Here is a 23,759-nt window from a genome sequence, read left to right as displayed (position 1 = left end):
TGTGACTGCGTGGTAAAAAGAGACGTGTGATACATGACAGCAGTATAGATGTAAACCAGCGGCTTGTAAGCGGGTAGTAACCGATAGCAGCCGCTAGAAACGAATAAACAGCAGCTTGTTACCGGGTAAACAGCCGCTTGTTACCTGACTTGAGCATCGAAGAATAAAACTATTTTCAATGCTTTTTATTGTTAAATTATTATTTAAAATACACTATTTATTTAAATATATTATTTAATTAATATTGATAATAATTAAAATACTTTTTATGTAAAATTAATAAAAATAATTAAAATTTAAAAAATAAAAAATAAAAAAGTACTTAATAAAAATTTAAAAATAATTAAATACTTCATTAAAAAATAATTTAATAATTAAAATATTAATAATAATAAAAATAAATATACCTACTTACTTACTATTTATTTAAATATATATTATTTTAATTATTTTAAATAGTACTATTAACACTTTAACACAGATTCAGAATATGTCACCGTTTATGTCTATCCTACTGTATGTAAATCAGAAGAAAAACCATGAAATTATTTTCATGGTTTTTCTTCTGATTTACATACGAAATTACGAACGCATGTAATCTATATCAATGAAATGTAACAAGCCGTTACCAGCCGCTATTTATCGCTAGTAATGATAATAAGCCAAAAAAGCCGTTATTCGCCGCTTGGCTAGTAATGTTAGCAACCGGCTTCACATCTATAGACAGCAGTGAGCTATTAAAATCTGGAGAAAGCAGCCTGAAACCGCAATTTAATTACTCCATCAAACCAGGTATCCCTTTTCCAGTTCTGCGTAGAAGAAATGCCCCACCAACCAAGTCCGGCCAAGTTGCAAGATGGCAGTCGCGCTAGTCTTTCACCAAGTGGCCAGCGAATAGCTCTTATTTCTTTAATTTCAGCTATAATTCTATCTTCTTGGGCCTATTTTGATAACATTCAACGCAGGTAAAGTAGCTGCACGGCATCTTGTCGAGACAGGTAATTCCACGAAAACCATTAGCGAAGCTATTCGAAGTTCGGTATATTAAAAACTTATTCGGAATCGTTGAACCCAAGCTAAATAGGTAAAAGTCCCAATCGATAGCTCACAAATAGCTGCCATTACAGTGCGGAGTTGAACATTTAAATTTAATAAGTTCGCGGAGCACAGGTAGTACATGTGACAGTTCGAAATAGGAACTTTGTCGATGGAGTTGGGTTGCACTAATAACACAGTGTAGATAGTATACGGTAGACCATATGAGAAGAAGCTTACTTATGCCATTATATGACTACTTTCATGATCAATGGTTGTGTAAAAATCGTGCTCACAGCATTTTAAATATAGTAATTTTGTGCTACAATTCTCAAAGTGTGCTCCGTGAGTCCTGGGGCTCCGCGAGCGATACAAAAAACATTTTTTAGAAATGTCATTAGACCTGGTGTCAATTCCTGCAAAACCAAAACATTATATTCTTTAGGAGTCCGTCAAAATTGTCATTTCTTAAAATGATTCCGCTACCAAAATAAGTTTAAGAGCCCCTAGGTAAATGGTATAGTAGACCTCGAGTCTACTATACCATTTACACTTCAATCAAAATTACAATGTTCATCATGTCCAGGAGCTGCAGCAAAAGGGACAATATGATGGGCCAATTCCCGAAAACTTTTACTAACTGACATCTAAATATGACATACTATAGTTTGTGCGTTTTATGATGATATGCGTGACACATTATAATTGACAATAGTAGGGAAGTTACCTAACAAAAATTAATCGATAATTTAAAAATATCGAATCACTTCGTAAAGGAATTGTAATCGAAATTATCGATTTCGTATTGACATTTCAGTGGTGCCGGCGACTTAAGATAGCCGCCCTTTTTTATCGATTTGATTTCGATTCAACAGAGTCAATCTCTATTGACATAAGTTCCGTTTCATGCATCTGACATTTTTCAAATGTTTTCGCAACAATAATTTTATACTCCTATTTCACAGTTAATATTTTATATTAATAAGTTAGCATTTAGCAACTTTTCATTTTTATTCATTTACAATTATAGGAAACATTTGTTTTTGTAGACGGAATATAATTGATAACATTTTGATTTTTTTTGTTTTCTTGTAAAAAAAACCCGTAGCAAGGAATATGAAAACTGTCAACTCAAATCTTAAAACGCACAAACTATAATAATTAATATCATAAATGCGAAAGTGTGGTTATATCTAGCTTTAGCTCTTCTCGCTTCAACCGCTGAACTAATTTTGATGGAATGTGGTATAGATACTTAGACTTCCGGGATATTGAACCCGGAAAATGTACAGCTATCGCGCGATAAACTAACAATTGTCACACAGAAATTCCCTCACGTCCACGTCACCCATAGCGGTTAGCGCGATTTTAACTTTGGAATTTTCGCATCACGTCGCTCGCACGAAAAACAGCGTGTGTCTGAGTTACTCTACTGCGTGATATTATATTGTAACTAATGTGTGAATATACTGTTTGTACCTATTTTGTTTTTTGCACCCACTCAGTTTACCTGTTCATGAGGGTGTTAAAACTTTTGTATTCAATGTGTTTTATAATGCTTTCTTTTTATCTGACAGCGCCAGAAGGAAGGTTATTTTTCACGTGAAAAGCCGACCGATGTGGTCGGACACGAGATGAAGTATTTAGAATAGTATTGCATAATCTAATATATAATAAAATTCTCGTGTCACAATGTTAGGCCGCGTACTCCTCCGAAACGGCTTTAAGTACTGATTTTAACCAAATTTTATATGCATATTCAGTGGGTCTGAGAATCGGCTACTGGGTACTTATTATATTGATAAGTGCATTTGTTGAATAAATAATAGTAAATTATTACAACTCGAGACTGATGGCGACCATTGTTTGTGCGACAGGATAGCGATGGACGTTGCCATGGTGACATACTTATTTAGTCACTTCAATAAAATAATACGGGCGAAATACTTTATATGGCAAAGAAATATGTAGAAATGTAGATAGGTACTTAATTGATGAGCAGTTAGCGGACGTCTACATAATGTAGTCGGGTTATGTCAAGTCGCGCGGACAGATCACTTATCTTATACCGATCTACTTTACATTATAGCCAGACCAAATAATGTAGGTTCGCTGCTTATTTTCTCTGATGGTACTAAAATCTTCGCACAAAAACATTCCCATTTTGGGCAGTTGAGTAAAACACAGACAAAGTCGTCGGCCAAAATTCTCAGATACTTTTGAACCCCGAATTTAGTTAATGATACCATTACACCAATGGTACTCAACCTTTTTTATACGGGCCACAAACACTTTTTGGTTTTAGTGTAGCGGGCCGCAACAACAAAATTTTTATGGTTAAAAACTACGAATAATAAAAACTAAGGAAAAGTAACTCCTTCAAAAAACATGCTCCACAATACTTGTCAAAAAAGTGTACCTTAGGTACACATTTCAATACATTTGCAATATTTAGGTGACCTTGAGCGGTACTAGGCTGACGTTACATGACAGATCAAAAGGAACCAAATTTTAATAAAAAAAAACGGTAATAGTATGGGAGTTACGATTCCTTAGTTTTTATTATTCGTAGGTTAAAAATAACGCTTTTCAAAATTATTAACTATTTAAAAGTGGAAAATTTCTCACGAATTTCACGACGAGTTTGCATTATTTTGCCGGTAGACGTGAATTTCAAACTGGTTTAACTTCACGCGGGTCACTGATAAAATAAAGTCCCGGCGGGCCGCAGGTTGATTATATCTGCATTACACAGTAGCGATTTAAGAACAACTGGAACTGAAATGAGAGAGCTTGCCAACGGCATGTTACAGTAAAGGGACTTAAAGATAGATTAGGTATTTTGCATAATACCTAATACTATGAAATTTTTAGCCATTTTTTTAACCATTCATTAGCCGTTTTTTAACATTTTTTACTCCCTATATTCATTCTTAAGCAATTACTGTCGGAGGTACGTCGTTATTTGGTTGGATTACATTAAGTCAATGCTAATTAGTGACAGTAAACTTACGATAAGTGCAATAAGTTGAATTTTTGGCAAATTTAATTTAGACCTTATGAACTCATTCATAAGGTCTAAATTAAATTTGCCAAAAAAATCAACTTATTGCACTTATCGTAAGGACGGCAGAGTCTGTTGGGATAGTCACAAGTCGTAAAATTACGTAATTTCTCCATGAATCAAATGTTGAGACGTCATTATTTTCACGTATTCAGTACTAGTAGTGGTTGCGTGGTAATTTCCTAGTAGATGACTAGACTAAGTTAGTAGTGACTACGTGACGCTTAGCGCGTGACAAAAACCAAGTCATGTAACGTGATTACTGATTAATAGACATCGGATTATATGCATTTGCATACTTGCATATGCAAGTGCATATAATGGCACTTTTTAGGCGATATTTTGTGCATTTTTCGGCACTTTGATCGTTCATATAATCCGATGTCTACTGATTACTGACCAAGCGTAGTTAACTTGCATGAACAATTGAACATGTATCACGTAATTTGGGAATGTCCCCTAACGGTATCTAAGGGTTAGTTTACATGGCGACGAGATGAAGTGATGCAAATTGCAATGTATTAGGGTTCCGTACCCAAAGGGTAAAAATGGGACTCTATTAATAAGACTTCGTTGTCTGTCCGTCTGTCTATCTGTCTGTCTGTCTTCAGGCTGTAACTTAAGAATGGCTATAGTTAGACTTCTGAATTTTTTACAGATTGTGTATATCTGTTGCCGCTATAACAACAGATACTAAAAATAAAATAAAGTTAATATTTAACATCCCATACAAAAAAACACATTTTTTGTCTACTTTCGCTCTATACCCTTCGTGCGCGAGTCCGACTCGCACTTGGCCGATTATTTTAAATGGGCTTCTAAATTGAACTTAATAACTTCTCAAAAGGACATTGAATTGATAAAATGGACCCGCGTCCCGCGCTGCCTATTGAACTTTAATACATTTAAATTACTTAAATTATTTATTTTAACTGAAATTTATTAAATAGATAGAACCTTCAAGTAATAATATAATAATATAATTATTACTTGAAGGTGCTAATCTCGCGAACTTCTGGGGCGATTTTTATGTTTTGTGGCACAGATATAACAGCATACCAAGGGGATGGACATAGGCTACTCTTTGCGGGAAAAATCTAATAAGTATATAAAATTCTCGTGTAACAGTGCGCAAACTCCTCCAAAACGGCTCAACCGATTTTAATTAAATTTTGTATGTACTATCGAGGAAATTGATTCCTAGGCAGCTGCCTAGGAATCAACTGTCGGCAGTTTTTTTTTTAATGAAATAAGGGGGCAAACGAGCAAACGGGTCACCTAATGGAAAGCAACTTCCGTCGCCCATGGACACTCGCAGCATCAGAAGAGCTGCAGGTGCGTTGCCGGCCTTTTAAGAGGGAATAGGATAATAGGGGAGGGTAGGGATGGGCAGGAAAGGGAAAAGGGGAGGATAGGGAAGGGAATTGGGCCTCCGGTCTCACTCACTCGACGAAACATAGCGCAAGCACTGTTTCACGCCGGTTTTCTGTGAGAACGTGGTATTTCTCCGGTCGAGCAGGCCCATTCGTGCCGAAGCATGGCTCTCCCACGTGTAAACGTTACGGATCTACGTCATTTGGTCGGCTTATGTCAGTTCAATGTTAGCTGTGATCGGTCGGATGGGTTTGACTTAGCGCGACCAAATTACTTAGGTCCGCCATCTGCCTAGGAATCATCTTCTCTGATAGAACTTTCGTTAGGCTCGAGAATAGTTTTTATCTACTACTAGCTGTCCCGGCAAACGTTTTTTTGCCATATAAAGTATTTCACCCATATTATTTTATTGAAGTGACTAAATAAGTATGCCACCATGGCAACGTCCATCGCTATCCCGTCGCACAAACAATAGCCGCCGTCAGTCTCGAGTTGTAATAATTTACTATTATTTATTCAACAAATGCACATATCAATATAATAAGTACCCAGTAGCCGATTCTCAGACCCATTGATATAAAATTTGGTTAAAATCAGTAAAGCCGTTTCGGCGGAGTACGGTGACTAACATTGTGACACGAGAATTTTATATATAAGATTATAATAATCTATATTATAAAAGCAAAACAACGTTTGCAAACTGACCCTGTTCTACGTGCGCTACGGCTCTCTACGGTACTGCTACGTCGTCTACGTCTACGCTACGAGCCTCTACGACATGTCTACGCAACTTATCTTACGATTAAAAGATAATCTCACTAGCAGCTATATGTTCCTTCATGCAAAAACTTTTGAACTGTTTTTAAAGGTAAGTAGTTGTTTAGGTTCTGAATTTGAATAAGCTTTTCATCCCGATAAAGTGCAGTATTCCCACGGAATATTATAATGAATACACAAAAGGTATTGCTCATTTCATTTACTTACCTACCTAGATAATGCGTCAAATGTCAATAGTCCTACTCATTATGATTTATGATATTCACGCGCTTAGCGTTAAATTGTATTGCTAATTTACCTAGAATATAATTAATTGTAAAGTAATATCGTGGTTATATCTATACTTCCATACTAATATTTTAAATGCGAAAGTGTGTCTGTCTGTCTGTCTGTTACCTCTTCACGCCCAAACCGCTGTACTGATTTTGCTGAAATTTGGCATGGAGGTAATTTGAGTCCCGGGAAAGGACATAGGATACTTTTTATCCCGGAAAAATATACGGTTCCCGCGCGATTAACGAGTTTTGGCGCAACGGAGTTGGCGGGCGTCATCTAGTTTAATATTAATTACTCTAGCAATTTGAATCGTTTACTTCTTATATTCTTCTTTCATGACACGAGTGGGTGATAGGAAGAAAATACTAAACGCCTCTATAGTCTGGTGGTTATAGGAGCTTGGCTCTGAGGCCGTCGGTTCGATTTTCGGGAACAACTAAAATATATCGTTGTTTCTTTGGTTAAATAGCAGGCTGATCAAGTGATTTCTGTTGTGTTTCTTTAATATTCGTGTTCTATTGTTATTTTTAATGTTTGTGTGTACCTAATCGTTGATGTAAATTTTTGTCACATTGTAGTGTTAACAAATGTCCTATTAGGTCAAACAAAATTATTTATTTTATGATTGTCTGATAAGAAAGATGATCAATGCGTACAATTTTTATTTCTAAACTCACTCTCGAAGACATCGAATGCAACTTGACTAACCACCCCGATCTAACAGTTTCAAGTTCTATCTAAATGTAAACGGCAATTACGTGTTTACATATACGTTTAGAATAAAAACAAATACGGTGACACGGAATGTATAATATAAGAGCAAGGCTCCATTTGAGACTCGGGGGGCGACGGCTGGCGACCCCCCGGTTCTGGGGGGTCTGGGGGGGGTCTACAAACAATCCTCGCGGATATTGAACGGCGATGCGTTCGGAAATGCTCCGCCGCCGGCTGCGTACAGCAGACCTAGGGCTGAACGGCTGGAAATAAAAAAAAATGTCACGCTCAGTTTGAGAAAAGAATTGTCTTGTGCTCTGCTGGAAATAAAAAAATATTTTAATGTCACTCTCAGTTTGAAAAAAGAATTGTTCGTTTTCAGAAATTGAAATAGTCACGTGCTGAGATCTTGAATGTATTCTTGTATAAAATTAAATGATACTATTGTAATATGTTTGTAACCGACAATCTTATTTTATTTAATCTTAGTAAAACCATGTTCTAGTTAATGTTAAATGAATTGTTTTAGGTATTAAGTACTAAGTTCTGTTTTAACTATTTTTTTTCTGTTTTAACCTTTTTTTTTGTGATGCGCAGGGGAAACCCATCATGGGTGCCCCGGGTTGGGGATGTGCCTCAGTTAGCTGAAGCACCCCGGGAGTATGTGGGACTCTTACCCACTAAAACCACCTGCGGTTTGCCTTCAGCCGTATACGGAGGAATGTCCTGGATCTGTCTAACACAGGACTCCCTCCATGACCGGCTGGTCTACCTCAAAAGGGACCGGACTTCCACCAAAGTAAGGGAATGCTCCGGTAAACTGAAGCGTTCCCCTCGGCGCCGGGACTAGCTAAGCCGGGCAGGTTCCCATCCTTGCCCGGAGCCCCGGATTAGACGGAAGTGTGGAGGTTCGCGTAACGACGCCTCCGCACTCCCGCCTTACGCCGGCGGAGCGAAACGGAGGATGGGTCATCCTCTCTGTTCCGCTCCGCGACCTCTTTCTGCGAAAGGACGGTTTCGCAGAAAGAGACCGCCGCCTGCCAGGCCTCATCGCTCTCGAGCATGCAGCGAACCATGCTCGAGAGCGATAGGTCCCGCCCAAGCACCGCCATGAGATCATGGCGCTGCACGGCCCAAAGATCGCACACCTCGAGGGTGTGCTGGGCCGTGTCCTCCGCAGCGCCGCACTCATGGCAGGCTGGCGTAGGCTCCCTCCTGGCGACCTTACACAAGTACGCACCGAAACATCCGTGTCCGGTGAGTACCTGTGTAAGGCGGAAGGTGAGGGGTTTTCTCTTGCGACGCATCCGCGCCGCAAGAACTGGACGCAGAGCCTGAGCAGTAGGTACGTTGACCGTACTGGGCCTGCGCCAGGTCCTCACCCCACCTCCTCAACAGCCACTGCTCTCCTAGCCTTCGTACCCGCCGGAGCTCCTCCCATTGTAGGCCTTCACCCCGCGACCTCCTCTCTGAAGCGAGGAGGTGCAACTCGGCGAAGACTCTTGCAACCAGCTCCCACGGCGGGTCTCCTGCCAGGGCAGTAGCTGCCGCCCAGGAGACCGTACGGTACCCCCTGATGACCCTCACCGCTATGACCCGCTGCGCACTTCGCAGCTGGGCCTTATTACGAGCGGTGAGGGAATCCGCCCAAATTGGGGCACCTTAACCTAACCTAAGTTAATATTTTTTAACACTTTGTATAAAATTCTATCATTGAGAATCTGATCTAGCGGATTTTTAAATAAGTAAAATAAGTAGAGCTATAAGTTAGATTTAGTCGAATTATTTTATGGTGATATACCTCTATGATTTAGTGATATTATAGTGGTTGTCTCTTGGACTTCACATAGCTCGACTAAATTGCATAATATGATTAATTTCTCTGATGGTACGTGGGCCTATAAGGGCCAGCCCTGCTCCAACTATTCACGTCTCATCGCGCAGTACCAACGTGCGGAGATATGTCCTCGTTTTCATATCATTTATATTTCATATTGTATTAAATTTAATAGATTAAACGGATGAAACGATTGAACTTGTGGGAATCCAGGACCTCTATTGTTTTTAACGATTGCTCCCTTATGTCTCAGGAATCAGGGGCCGTACCACGAAACCGTTTTGAGACTCAAACAATCGTACGAGAATGCCGCGTCCTATTCTAACAAACGAGAAATGACGTTGTTAGAGCGGGACGCGGCATTCTCAGCCGATTGTTTGAGTCTCAAAACTGTTTCGTTGTAGGCCTACTGGATACGCAATACAGTAGTTTAGTGGTATACAACTTTTGTTTTACACGCGCCAAAAACAGGTCTTGGCGTCGCGGGCCGCAACCAAAATTTTTTACGGTTAAACAAGTACGTTCTTTATGATTAGCGATTCAAAAGTGGCAAAGTTTTCTTGACTTTTACGACCACTTTGCACTAAATTGTGCCGATGGGGGTGAAAATCAAAATGGTTTAACTAGACGCGGGTCACTGAAAAACTCCCGGCGGGTCGCAGGTTGGCGATAGATGCAGTAGATCGTTTTCACATAACGCTGAACGTGCGCAAACATTTGCAATGATGATTGTGTCAATTATTTAATATAATGTATGATAAAGTGCTTAAAGGATCCTTGTCTTGTCCTTATTTTTAAAGAAAATTTTATTTTTTAAAATTATTAAAGATTTCGAATAAATTTTCTTCTGCACCGAGTGTACAATCTTTCGTCGCAAAAAAAAAAACTTTAATAGCATGAAGACACTCTTTCGCGCCATACTTTTTATACTTTTTCAGTTCTCGACACTTTTTATTGAACAGAAAGAATTTATTTTCGTATAATCGACATTTTCGCAGTTTTTATAAGACTGTAAAGTAGCTCTCTGAAGAAAATTTGTAAAAGAACTGAGGGGATCTTAATATTTCAGGAGGTTTTTGTCGCTGCTTCATCCTCTTATTTTTATTTCTTCCCCTTTTCTTATTTGATTTGCATGATTATATCCTATAGTGTTTCTAAAGACCAATCTAAAGACTAACTGCCGTAGTGAGAGACGAACAATTATTACTTAACTTTTATTATGAAGAGTTTGAGAAATAATGGCTATAATGGCTTAAAGGTATCAACATCTTCATTAGTTAATTACAGTTAAGTAATTAATATTGTTCTCTGAATGCGACAGTAAAAGTTAATTACAACAAGATGTTTTCTGAAAATTCCGCGGAACGTGAAAATTCTGTCACTTTTCGTGCTCTGCATATTTCTCAAAATCTGTAGGTACAGCGCTACGAATAATAAAAACTAATTATTCGTAGGTACAGCGTAATTAAATTAATTAAAACCAATATGGTAGTCTGTGGTATTATAATATAGAAATAATTGATTAATATTATGATACAAAATAGTATTTGCATACATTTTTTTGCGTATTGGGAAATACCACTACTTACATCATTTTCCTTTAGTAACTAGTTACTAGGCATCAAAGTGTTGAACGTAATTGTCATACGCATATACCGATCCAAATTTGGGCATATGGATTCATATATATAACAGTACATTCAAGTATATTATATAGTTCTTCGGGAGCATTCACCCAACAGCAACTTTACAATTGATTCCAAAATTGTTAGTAGTGAAGATTACCAAAATTGTTAGTAGTGAAGATTACCAAAATTGTTAGTAGTGAAGATTACCAAAATTGTTAGTAGTGAAGATTACCAAAATTGTTAGTAGTGAAGATTACCAAAATTATTAGTAGTGAAGATTACCAAAATTGTTAGTAGTGAAGATTACCAAAATTGTTAGTAGTGAAGATTACCAAAATTGTTAGTAGTGAAGATTACCAAAATTGTTAGTAGTGAAGATTACCAAAATTGTTAGTAGTGAAGATTACCAAAATTATTAGTAGTGAAGATTACCAAAATTGTTAGTAGTGAAGATTACCAAAATTGTTAGTAGTGAAGATTACCAAAATTGTTAGTAGTGAAGATTACCAAAATTGTTAGAAGTGAAGATGCCTGGACTTGGTAAGTGAAACCTAATACAATTGTTGCAAATGGAAAAAAAGATTCGTTAATTGATTTATTACACGAGAAAGGACATAGGATACCTTTTATCCCGGAAATATGTACGGTTCCCGCGCGATAAACGAACTTTGGTGCAACGGTGTTGCGGCCGCGCATTATCTAGTAACTAGGTGTAAGATATTTTTCTCACTATCTTAGTTCTATAGACCTCACGGACCCCCAGACCTTTCCAACGAATGCAAAACCGTGGAAATCGGTTCATGCGTTCTGGAGTTATAGCGTCAGGAAGGAAAACCCGACTTATTTTTATATATTAGAAGATATAGCGTGTAACAAAACATAGTGATAATTCTTTAGGGTGTGAATTGTGTTCCTTATACAGGGTGTAACAAAACTAAGTGATAATACTTTAGGATGTATTCGTGTTCCTTGTTGAGAGTTCACTGTGAAAGTAGCAGCGCTGAAAGACCAAATTTTTTTCACTTTTGTGTGGGCAAGCGCCCCAGCGTAACGAGTTTCCCCATACAAAAGCGACAAAAAAATTTTGGTCTTTCATCGCTGCTACTTTCACAGTGAACTCACTTCAAGGAACATGTACACATCCTAAAGTATTATCACTTACTTACATCCTGTATAGAGTTCACAGTGAAAGTTGCAGCGCTGAAAGAACAAAATTCTTTTTAACTTTTGTAAAAGCAAGCTCATGATGCTGGGGAGCTTGCCCAATGCCCGTAGTTCGTATAAATAACAAAAAAAAGCTCTTTTAGCGCTTCAACTTTCACTGAGAACTATAGTATAAGGAACACATACGCACCCTAAAGTATTATCACTAAGTATATTATTGTTTTGTTACACGCTATATATATATTTTAATATCCGCAACCGACTACCTCTTCCTCCTCCATTTTGGAAGTCGGTTAAAAAAATAGAGAGAAAAATAGTTTTTATTATTCGTAGGAGATGAAATATTTTGAGAGTGAAATTACATTGTAAATCAGTGCCTTTTCCTAGTTATCAAAATGAACAATAATAATAATTAATATGACTACATCATAAAATGACTACGTCAATAGAATTAACGAGTAAACGGGTCACCTGATGGAAAGCAACTTCCGTCGCCCATGGACACTCGCAGCATCAGAAGAGCTGCAGGTGCGTTGCTGGCCTTTTAAGAGGGAATAGGGTAATAGGGGAGGTTAGGGAAGGGAATAGGGTAGGGGATTGTAGACAATCGTTTCAAACTGAAAGCCTTCCTATGAAATCTTCAGATGACAATTGTTTTCTTGGTCTCGCCTTGACGAAATACCTTTAACATCACCTTGGCCTCTTTTCTACATCACAAGCTTTCTGTTAATAATGACTAAAGTCTGTGATTCAAGTGTGACTCCCGGGGAATCCATAGGTCATGAATGTAATGAATGAATGATAAAATATGACACAGAAAGTCCCGATGCACAGATGTAAATAAGTTTCAGAAGTAAACGGTTATTTCGTGTCTAATTAAAAAAAATAATTTCACCAAAAAACGGAATATTTTCGATTTTTGTGCTCATTTTAACAAAGTTAAAGTGTTAAATGCAGAAAGTCAAAGGATATAGAGTGAAGATTGAATAGATTGTCATCATTTTGTTGAAATTAAAGTGATAAATGCAGTTATAGTGATAAGTAAAAAAGCAGAAGCGATGGGTGGAGTGAAGAGTAAATTAGTGAAGTGTTGTGCTTGGTGTGGTCAGAGGAAGGAAAAAGATATTATTGTTTTACCTACTCCGAATACCAATGGTTTGTTTTCCTTATAAAAGGACCTTTGGACTGAGGACTTAATCCGTTGCCAAAATATCTCGCTTTCTCATAAATAAAAAAAATCGATTTGATTTTAGAAATTGGCGCAACTAGGTCGCTTGGTTGGGTTATGTTATGCCGAGTCGAGATCATAAAGTTAATATAATATATATTAAATTTATGGTCGAGATACGTCTACCATTGACTTGACAATAGCCTAACAAATAGTTAGGTCCGCGAGTCACCAAAAAACTAATGTTTCTGCAGTTATGTACCCAAGGAAAAATAAAAATTGTGTTTTTTGTATGGGAGCCCCTTCATTTTTTTACTCTATTTTAATATTATTATTAAATATTAAATTACACAATTAACTAAGGACTTTGAGAAAAATTCAAGTACCTACCTCTTGCCATTACTGATACAGGGCAAAAAAGGCCAAAGAAATAACGTTTGTTTTATGGGATGGGCCCCCCTTTTTTTATAGTATTTATTATTATAGCCTGCAACAGATATACACAATCTGTGAAAATTTCAACTCTCTAGCTATTACCGTTCTTGAGTTACAGCCTGGGGACAGACAGACAGACAGACAAACGGACGGACAGACAACGAAGTCTTAGTAATAGGGTCGCGTGTTTACCCTTTGGGTACGGAACCCTAAAAAAGACATTTTTGACAGTTCTCTTTACCCGGCACGCCCCCGCCCAGCCTTGTCGCACCTTATCGGTCGGATGGGTTCGACATAACGCGACCAAATTACTTAGGTCCGCCACCTGCTTAGGAATCATCGTCGCATCGTCGTCATGAAAGCCATTGCGTGCCTTGAAAGCCAATTATTTACTGACAATGCAATAATTCCAGTATAACTTCTATTTTGTCACTATAAAAATCACTTGCCACTTTCAGAAAATACGAAGTTGGTGGTAGAAGGAATTGATTTCTGTATTAAAACCAATGGGGAGGATCATCACACGAGGAGATTCGATTTGATGACAAGGAAAGATGACCGAAGGCTGGTGGTTCGACGGGGACAAGCGTTCCAGTTGAAGATGGCACTCAGCAGACACTTCAATGTTAAAACTGACGACCTGACCATCCTGTTGCAAGTTGAAGGTTTGGATTTAATTTTATTTCATGAAAAACTTCCGATATGTAAGGTGTGAGTCCATACAAGTTCATACAAAAATAAAATAGAAAGATTTGCAAATTAATTACTTGTTCCAAGAAATTTAAATATGTATTATGTCATATGTACGGTTAGAAAAATATAGTCACTATTATGTTATCATCGCGAGAATAATTAATTGTATTTACTTTTCTTTTAACAGATGAAGAAATACGTTCTGATGACACCACTGCCAAAATACAGCTTTCGAAAGACGAGAATGAGGTAAAGAAAGGATGGAACGCTGTATTAAAGAGCCAAGCGGATACTTTTATTACGATGTCTGTGTCTTCGCCTGCCGATTGCATCGTGGCAAAATGGACGATTCAAGTCAAAACAGCAACTAAAACTGAAGCTGGGATCGAATCGTCTGACTATACTCTGCCTCTTCCTATTTACATACTCTTTAATCCTTGGTGCGAAAATGACAACGTCTACATGGCGGGTAGGTATGAGTTACGGTAGAACTGCACAGTCCGATCACAGAAATGGCATTGCAAATGCATGCACTTGCGACAAAAATAAAATTAAAATAGTACTTTATCTCATGCACCCATTAGGTATTGCTTGCTTTACTTTCTTTTATAAAAACATATTATGTTTCATGCAACGCGCATGAACCTAATTTCAGTTCTATATGAAACGGCTGTAAAAACTGATCAGTTATGTCGTTGCCGTCTGTAGCAGGCATTATAGTCAAAAAAGAGGCACGAAATTTCATAATTTAATTATATAAGTTAAGTTTTATCGTCGTTTAGACTACAATAACTCAACAAGACAAAATTGTAAATAATAAATATTAAGAATTTGCATAACAAACATTAATTGAATATCGTCTATATTGCAGATGCCAATCATAGAGAAGAATACGTTGAAAATGATGATGGGGTAATATTTGTAGGAACTTCCGATGACATCAAGAGGAAAGGATGGTCTTACGCACAATATGATAAGGATATACTCGATTGTGCTGTGTATTTGATGAAAAATATTGGCATGGTAAGAAAATTTCAAACGTTACTATCCTTAAAACAAGCTCATGCAGACTATTAAAAAAAATTACTTCGAAGTTAGACCTATAGGGCACATATTTAAAAAATGTCACTCAAAAGACAACCGTTTCACAACCGCGCTATCCTATAATGTCATCCAAATAACATTCTGCACGTGTTTCATCAAAGTAAATGAACTAGGTATTCTATATGTCCTAATTTTACAGATCAAGGGTCGTGCTAGAGGAGACCCAATCGCAACAACCCGAGCTCTATCGGCCGCTGTGAACAATGATATAAGAGGAGAGATTTCTGAAGATCACGGAATATTGGTTGGGCGGTGGAATGCACCATACACAGATGGCACCCTTCCAATGGATTGGTTCGGATCTTCAAAAATAATCCAACAATATTACGGAACGAAACAACCCGTGAGATACGCTCAGTGTTGGGTGTTCGCGGGTACTTTGACAACAGGTAAGTTTTGATTAATCTTTCATCTGGTTTCTCGCCGCCCATAATAGTTGGTCTATTTTACCTTATACGCATGTAAACGCCATTACGAATGTGTAGCGTATGTAATGTAATGCGTAAATTTGAAGGACAGCTTAAAAGTAATCAAAAAGCACGTGCAAGAAGTTTTTGAACTCTCCTGTCTGGTTACTACTGCAACCTATCTACTATCGAAAACCATTGATTTTGCTTGGAATATTTGACATAAAAGCGCCATTTTATGTTTTCAGTCCTCAGAGCCTTAGGTATTCCCTGCCGTCCAGTATCGTGCTTCACATCTGCTCACGACAACAACGGGGACTTGATAATCCTGAAAGACGAGGAATCAATTTGGAACTTCCATGTCTGGAATGAGGTGAGACGTAGCCTTAGCAATAAGGATTTTAGATATCTTATTCGTAACTAGGTGGATGGTAGGGTCTTTTGTATCAAACGGACGTAATATGACTGGTGTATCGTGACATATGACTTAAGTAGCCTAACAGGAAAACCCCCATACGGCTACATAGCCTTATGGCAAAATATTGAAAACCTTAATTCTTTGCGTACTAATTGGAGTAAAAATAATCATTTTGGATTGTAGGCTTGGATGACTCGTCCCGATCTGGGCACCGAGTACAGCGGTTGGCAGATCGTCGATGCCACTCCCCAGGAGATGTCCAGTGGGAAGTTCCAGTGTGGGCCGGCGTCCCTCGCAGCCATATATAACGGAGACATGGATCTTCCGTACGATAACAAATTCGTCTTCGCCGAGATCAACGCTGACTGGGTAACGCCATTTTTTAACAGAAATCAGGCCCCTCTAGTCAAAATAATTTCGCCAGTTTCGATAACTAAGTTAGATGTCAAAAATGTATTGACAAAACGCATCGCAAGCGCCATGATGCTGCCAATCCCATGCAAATTTAATGGTGCGCTTATACGGGCAACTAGAATTGCTCAACTCCAGTCAATTCTCGTCAACTTTGACGTCACGACTACATCAAGCAATTTGCGGCAACAAGCAACAATATTGCGCAATTCAATATTGTAGCCATCGAATATTTGAGCGATATGACATTGAGCGATGTGAAATAAATTTCCCCATATTGCTCCATTAATTGCTCCAGATCGCTCCGTTCGTGTCGCCGAGCAATTATTGCCGTAATTATTGCCAGTGTAAGCGCTTCTTAAGACATTTAACGTCACTATCGAAATTGGTGACTTCAGGCATTTTGAGTAAGCACTCTGGGCCAAAAATTACCTCCTACTCTACCTTACGCTGAATATTTAAAGTCTTTTTTTAAGCTACAATACAGAAAAAGATTTTGTGTTGTGGAAAAGTAGATGTATTTGCGTTTGCTAGAGTGGATAGAATGCAATAGATGGGCGGCTAAATTGTCTGCCGCATTAACTTATAAGCATTCCATGTTATATTTTCCCTCTTATTCAGCACTTCGAATTTCCACCGAACTTCTGGATTCTGGACAGTTCCCAGTTAAAGTTGTTTATGCTTAAGTTTCTGCTATTCGTTTTTATACACGAATTAAAAGTCAAGATGCCTGAAATACCCTCGTAAAACGCTTTCTGTCTCCAGAATGCGAAATCACGATTTATCTGAACTACATTTTACATATTTGGAAAAAAATCATTTCATCTCGTTTTTTAGATACAAATTGGCCCCGATAAAAAGGTGCAGTTAGTGAACACTACTTCTATTGGACAAAAAATCTCAACCAAAGCCATCGGGAGTTACGAACGAGAGGTGAGAATGCTTAAACACACTAGTTAGAACTGCTTCACGAGAATTCGCAAGAGTTCGGAGTCAGCACCGACGCTGTTCGTAGTAAGAATTCAAAAATCCTCAGGAACTATGACACTTAACGATGCTGTATGTTAAATCACATATATTCATAGTCGGGACTGTGATTTTTCATTACATCAGTCATTTCATAAAATTATTGAACATTTTAATTCTGATAAAAACTGGTCAAGTCAAATTTAATCTACTTTGAGATCTCACATTTTTTTCATAACAACAACTGTTACTAGATATTCAATAAAGCAAAGAAATAGACTTTATTACTTTATTATTGGGTTCCTATAAATACGTATTTTGAATTTGCATAGAACTTGGCACTCATTTAGATCTCCATTATGGCGAAGCCCATTGACAAGCATAATTTTTGTATTGAACTTGACTCTCCTTTTTTACATATTTTATGTTTTTGGTGGGATCAATGACATAAGAAAGAGGGTGGGATTAATTTACACATTTTCTGCAGCGTCCGTAACATAAAGTAAAGAGTAATCGTACGTTTTGAGTTTCGGACGACAATAATTTATTATTTTGCTGCGTCTTTTCCATTTTTTTTAAATTTTATTCCATTTTCAGGACCTGACAAATTGTTACAAATCACCAGAAGGCAGTATACGCGAGAGAGAAACGTTTTTAAAGGCTCTGGTGAAGTCTGAAAGTGAAAAATATCGGGAATATTATCAAATTGAAGATCTCAATAAGGATGTCAAGTTTGAGATTCAGCCCTTCGGGGATGTTATGATCGGACAAGGCTTTGAAGTGGTGAGTTCTCTAAAGACTTAAATAGGTACTGTGCTATCCTGTCCCCAGTTATATGAACTTGAAGTCCAATTTTACGACTTTATGATTACGACCTAGTTACCCTTAAAATTGGTACGAATAATAATAATTGTAGACTGTAAACTAGAACAGAAACTATCTTTCTATTCCATCTTGCAGTACAAATGTTTCAAAAATCGAATTCCCTACAACGATCTGCTGGACAAACATAAATTACTTGATCTATAATCAAGACCTCTACAACTGGAAGCAATGATGCTTTACGACCTTTGTAATAATAAATACGATTGCAATTTCTTAATTAACAAACTGTGCTACAGGGTACCTGTTAGATCGCATTCAAGAAAACAGTATAACTTTTTTGCTACTCCATTTAGCCAAACCAACACAGGTATGCGATCCCCCATTACTCGAATAGTACGTAACTTTAATAATCATTTCAATGATATAGACATATTTGCTCTCAAACATGCCAAATATAAAAAATGTCTTATAGATAGACTTAAAAATTTACATTTTATAAATAATTAAAACCTTGCATTCCTCTTCAATAAATAATTTACAAACATTACACTTAAAATTATACTAAATTGAATTTTACTACTATTTTAACTATTATTAACAAACACACTTAACACACAATTGACACACAAATTATTCATCTGTGGTCACCGCTGTTGGTTCTACATTTAGTAAATATTATAATTGCATACTTTACTAATATTCATGTAAGACTGTTTGGAGACCCCAATATACGAAAATAAAATCTTATTTTTACTATAATATTTAGTGTATTAAATAGCTTATTTTCCTGCTTTTTCCTTTGTGGGTGATTAAGCAGATACTTGCATCATATATCTCAAGAAGAAATACTAGGTATGACTAAGTTCAGACTTCCACTTCCTAGCTAGCACATAATATATCACACAAAGTAGGCAGAGTAAGAGGTACCATATTTGTTCAAAGGCGGATCAGATTGTACCGGATTCGAAGCTTGAAAAGTAATAATTTCTTTGAAGTTGTAGATCCATACTAATCCATCCATAATTCCATACTAATAAATGTGAAAGTGTGTCTGTCTGTCTGTTACCTGTTCACGCCTCAAACACTGAACCGATTTTGCTGTTTGGTATGGAGTAGTAATGGGAATTAATGCTATTTTCTATTAATTTCATTAACATGCTAATTTTGATGTCACAGCATGCTAAGTATTATTGCTTTGCTATTTGCTAAAAATCGTGAATTATCGGTTCGCATTACACCGCTCGCGTCGTGTATTATTTCGTCGAGTGAAAAATAGCAATTCATTAACAGTTAGCACCGCGGTGCGAAACAGGGCGCACGTGATTTTTATCATGATCGCAGACTGTTGCTGCGCACGATAATATTAACAATCGTATTTTTTAGCAAGTACGATTAATTTAATTATTGCTAATAGGCATTTAGCAATTAATTATTATTGCTAATGCTATTTTTACCAACACTAGTATGGAGATACTTTGTGTCCCACGAAAGGACATAGGATACTTTTATCCCGAAAAATGTACCCGCGCGATAAACGTATTTTGGCCCAACGAATTGCAGGCGTCATCTAGTAAAGAATGTTCGTTTGCAGGTGTTGAACATAAAGAATCAATCGACCACCAGTTCCCATCATGTAACTGGGAGGCTCGATTTGAGCACAGAAACGTACACCGGTCGCTTCGCCAGCAGTGTTAAGCGCCAAGCGTTCGACGTTCACCTCAAGCCAGAACAGAAGACCAAGGTCAGCGTGATGGTGACCTTTGAGGACTATTATGAAAAGCTGGTCGAGCAGGTACGCGATCTGTAATACCTCGATCGTGGGAATCGCAGACACAATAGATTTTCAAATGTTATGCGGCGCCGCTTGGGGATTAATGGGCTAACGTCAACAAGGTGTAACAAAACTAATTGATAATACTTTAGGGTGTGTATGTGTTCCTTATACAGGGTGCATTTAAACCTTCCTGCCAAATTTTTGCAGGGCTTAGGTATCACTAGGAGAGTCCATTTAATAAAAAAAAAATTGGGTGTTATTTTTTTCAATGACATATTTTATCCTATTTAAAATCGTTGTAGAACGGTCACTCGTGGCGCGGGGGAATGAGAGGGGGTAATGCGGGGAGGGGCGCGCGCGGGGTCACATCACGCGCGGGCGACGCGTCGTGTCCATTAATTGTAGTGTTTTTTAGGATAACTTTCGGAAGCTATTTCTCAACATTTTAGTACTGAGTGATTATAAAAGAAAAAATACATGTATTTTTATTTTTAACAAGGATCAATATATAAAATTTTGGCAGGAAGGTTTAATTGCACCCTGTATAAAGTTCACTATGAAGGTAGCAGCGCTGAAAGAGCAACATTTTTTGCGATTTGTATGGGCAAGCACCCCAGCGTCATGATTTTTTCTATACAAAAGTGAAAAAAAAGCTCTTTCAGTGCTGCTACTTTTACAAAGGAACACCCTAAAGTAATATCACTTATAGGTCTACCAGATACTGATGGCAAAAAGTGAGAAAATAAATTGACTCTATCAATACCGGGGTAGTTGAAATAAAACATTTTGGTCCTTTTTGTCCTAAAAGCGGCTTATTCTGTATGTGAAACATGGAAATATAAAAAAAAATCCAATGATCAAGGATATATTTTGAAAATCTGCCGTCAAAATTTGCCATCAGATTCTGGTAGACCTATAGTTTTGTTACACCGTGTATATACTATCCATGCTAAAATGATTATTATGAATGCGAAAGTGTGTCTCTTGCCTCAACTCTGCTCACTCTTAGAGGCTTACAATTCACATGTATATGTCAGCCTCTAAGCGAAAATATCCCATAGAAGAGCAGATCCTACAATGCTTCTGATTTTGAGAGTGTCCTTACGGCTAGCGACGGTTGTTGCTCTCCATCAGGTGACCCTTTGCTCGTTTGCCCCCTTATTTTTTATAAAGTAGTATGAAAGCTCAAATGGTATTTACAATGTTGCGTTTTTATATTTTACAGAATTATTTCAGAGTCCAATGCGAAGCAAATATAGCAGAAATACACTTTGATTATTATATGTCGGAACCGTTCAAATTTAGAGTCAGGAATCCTAAAGTAAACATTGAGTTTGATGGGTCGGAGACGTTGACGTTGGAGCTAACGAATCCTCTGCCGATTGCTTTGAATAACGGAAAGTTTAGGGTCCATATTGCATCACAGATAGAGGAAGAAATCAAACTTAATCAGGTGGGTACTTACTACTTATATTGCTGCCAAAAGATTGGCAGCGCATACAGACAGACTGAACTCTACTTACAAAGCCTGGAGCCAATGTTTCGTTGCTATTATCATAAAAATGTCTTTAATAGTGCTCAGCAATCACCATTTTTCCGTCCGTCTATGGCCGTCGGTCCGTCTATGGCCAGTCTAAAACTTATTGTTAACCAGCTTTTTTCATTTCAGAAGATACCGCCGGGACAGGCGGCCCAAGCGACTATGAAGGTACCGCATCTAAGCCCTGGACGTTACATCGTCCGGGCTCAATTCTCTTCTGACGAGCTACACTATCCCGAAGGCTACACCACGCTTATACTTTAATTCGTGAAAATAATTATAATTAGTAAAAACTGTACACAGAGACAGATAGAGAGGGAGAGAGAGAGAGAGTTATTTATTATAAGATAGGAAAACTGGAGGTGGCAATCAGCACATGTGTGCAATATAAATCAACGTATAGCAATATAAGTTTAACCTAGCCCCTTTTTACACTTATTGCTTGTTATGTATTTAAAATATAAGTAATATAAGTTTTAAAAAAAATGTATTGTATTTTTTGTCTCAGGAACATTTTTATGTACCATCGAAGAAATTGCTTCTTATGCAGTTGACAGTCCTATGTCAAATGTTCGACTTATGTCAATTCAAACTCAAACTCATTTTTTTTATTCAGAATAAAATTTTGCAAATGTTGTACTACCATTCAATGTTGATTATGATCTGTCGGCTGGGTTTGACATAACGCGCCCAAACTACGTAGGTCTCCCATCTGCCTAGGAATCAACTTTTCTGATAGTACAATCAGGGAAGTTGATTCCTAGTCAGATGGCGAACCAACGTAATTTGGTCTGTCAACTGACTAGGAATCAACTTCTCTGATAGTACATTGTGTTCTTTACTCCTAGCAATACTTACAGTTTAGTACATCACAGTAAAATTACCTATATAAGTATGTAAGTCGGATACAGCATAATATAGTTATCATAAAAAAACTTAAACCTTTATGGAAGCTGCTATTAAATAGCAATATAGTTATGTACGACACTAGGGTGTATCGAGAGAGGGCCATCTGTTGCGGTCAAGTGGCCGGGGCTCCATCCTTCATATAAAACGATACTACACGTATCACGCTGTATCTCTTGGTGTTTTTATTAAATCATAGGGTGTAGTACGCTACTTCATATTTTACTACAAAGAAGGGGAAATATAGGAGGCAATGTTAGTTGTGGTAGCTGCATAGTAGCTGCTTAATCTTTAACTATTTATGACTTAGGGTTGATTCAGACCGCGACGCAACGGGTAAATGCATTTCTTTTGTATGGACTTGCAAGACGTCTCATGCAATTGAAATCTGTCAATTCAGTATAAAAAAAATGCATCTACGCCTACGCGTCGCGTTGCAGTCTGATTTAAGCTTAAGGGTCAATTCACCTTCTCCTCGACTATTCTGCTCTACTACAGAGCAGGTACAGGCACTTTGGTCGCCACGAATACTCATCCACCGAGGAAATTCGTGGCACCAACCCCAACCACATCGTTCAATTTATGAGCAGTATTGGGTTGGGGACGATACTTTAGTGTGAAGGAGTCACAATAGATCCTCATGGGTCGCAGTGACGTCAGGGCTACAGCGACCTGCCTTCTTTAACAAAAAAAGGGTCCTTTCAGACCGCAACGTGACGCGTAGATGCATTTCTAAAGTATTAATTTGAAAGATTTGCAAGACATCTCGGCTCTCGCGCAATTGAAATCTGTCAATTCAGTACAAAATATCTAGAAATGCATCTACGTGACGCATTGCGGTCTGAATTTACCTTTAGCGTTGATTCAGCCGGCAACGCGACGCGTAGAAGCATATTAAAATCTGTCAAATCCATACGTTATATATACCGCGCCTCGCCTCACATTGTCGCGTCGCGGTCTGAATTGACCCGATTTTAAAGGTGTTACAACTTTCTATACATGTGTATTGAGTAGATAAGTTTTATAGTTCTTGACTTTGTATTTAAGCTCTTGCCAGCTTGGGCCATGACGATGATTGCCACCATGAATTATAATTGTGCAACTGTCTGCTGTAAACAAAATCGAGTCGAGCATATTGTGCTATCATCCGACCGAACCTGTGAATCGCCGTTTTCTTACGCCGGTTCTTCTCGCCGGGTTAGTTCCCGAACCGGTGGTAGGCACCTTAGTATCGACGTTCGGT

The 23,759-nt window shown here is 37.9% G+C and overlaps 1 protein-coding gene across 1 annotated transcript; it reads left to right on the top strand.

The window, feature by feature from the left end:
• Nucleotides 1-14,025: 14,025 nt before the first annotated feature.
• On the top strand, nt 14,026-21,896 carry LOC121732988 (annulin-like). The gene is made up of 11 exons (XM_042123049.1): nt 14,026-14,137; nt 14,353-14,634; nt 15,037-15,188; nt 15,409-15,658; nt 15,925-16,049; nt 16,278-16,463; nt 17,343-17,438; nt 18,069-18,254; nt 19,888-20,088; nt 21,296-21,523; nt 21,740-21,896. Exons 1-11 carry the CDS (start codon nt 14,074-14,076, stop codon nt 21,872-21,874), a joined length of 1,905 nt encoding a protein of 634 aa, XP_041978983.1. The 5' UTR covers nt 14,026-14,073; the 3' UTR covers nt 21,875-21,896.
• The last annotated feature ends 1,863 nt before the right edge of the window (nt 21,897-23,759 follow it).

Source organism: Aricia agestis, chromosome 13 (genome assembly GCF_905147365.1).
Source record: "Aricia agestis chromosome 13, ilAriAges1.1, whole genome shotgun sequence".
In the NCBI taxonomy this organism is placed as follows: domain Eukaryota; kingdom Metazoa; phylum Arthropoda; class Insecta; order Lepidoptera; family Lycaenidae; genus Aricia; species Aricia agestis.
The sequence above is the reverse complement of the archived record's forward strand: the minus strand, read 5'-3'. Positions and strand labels throughout refer to the sequence as shown.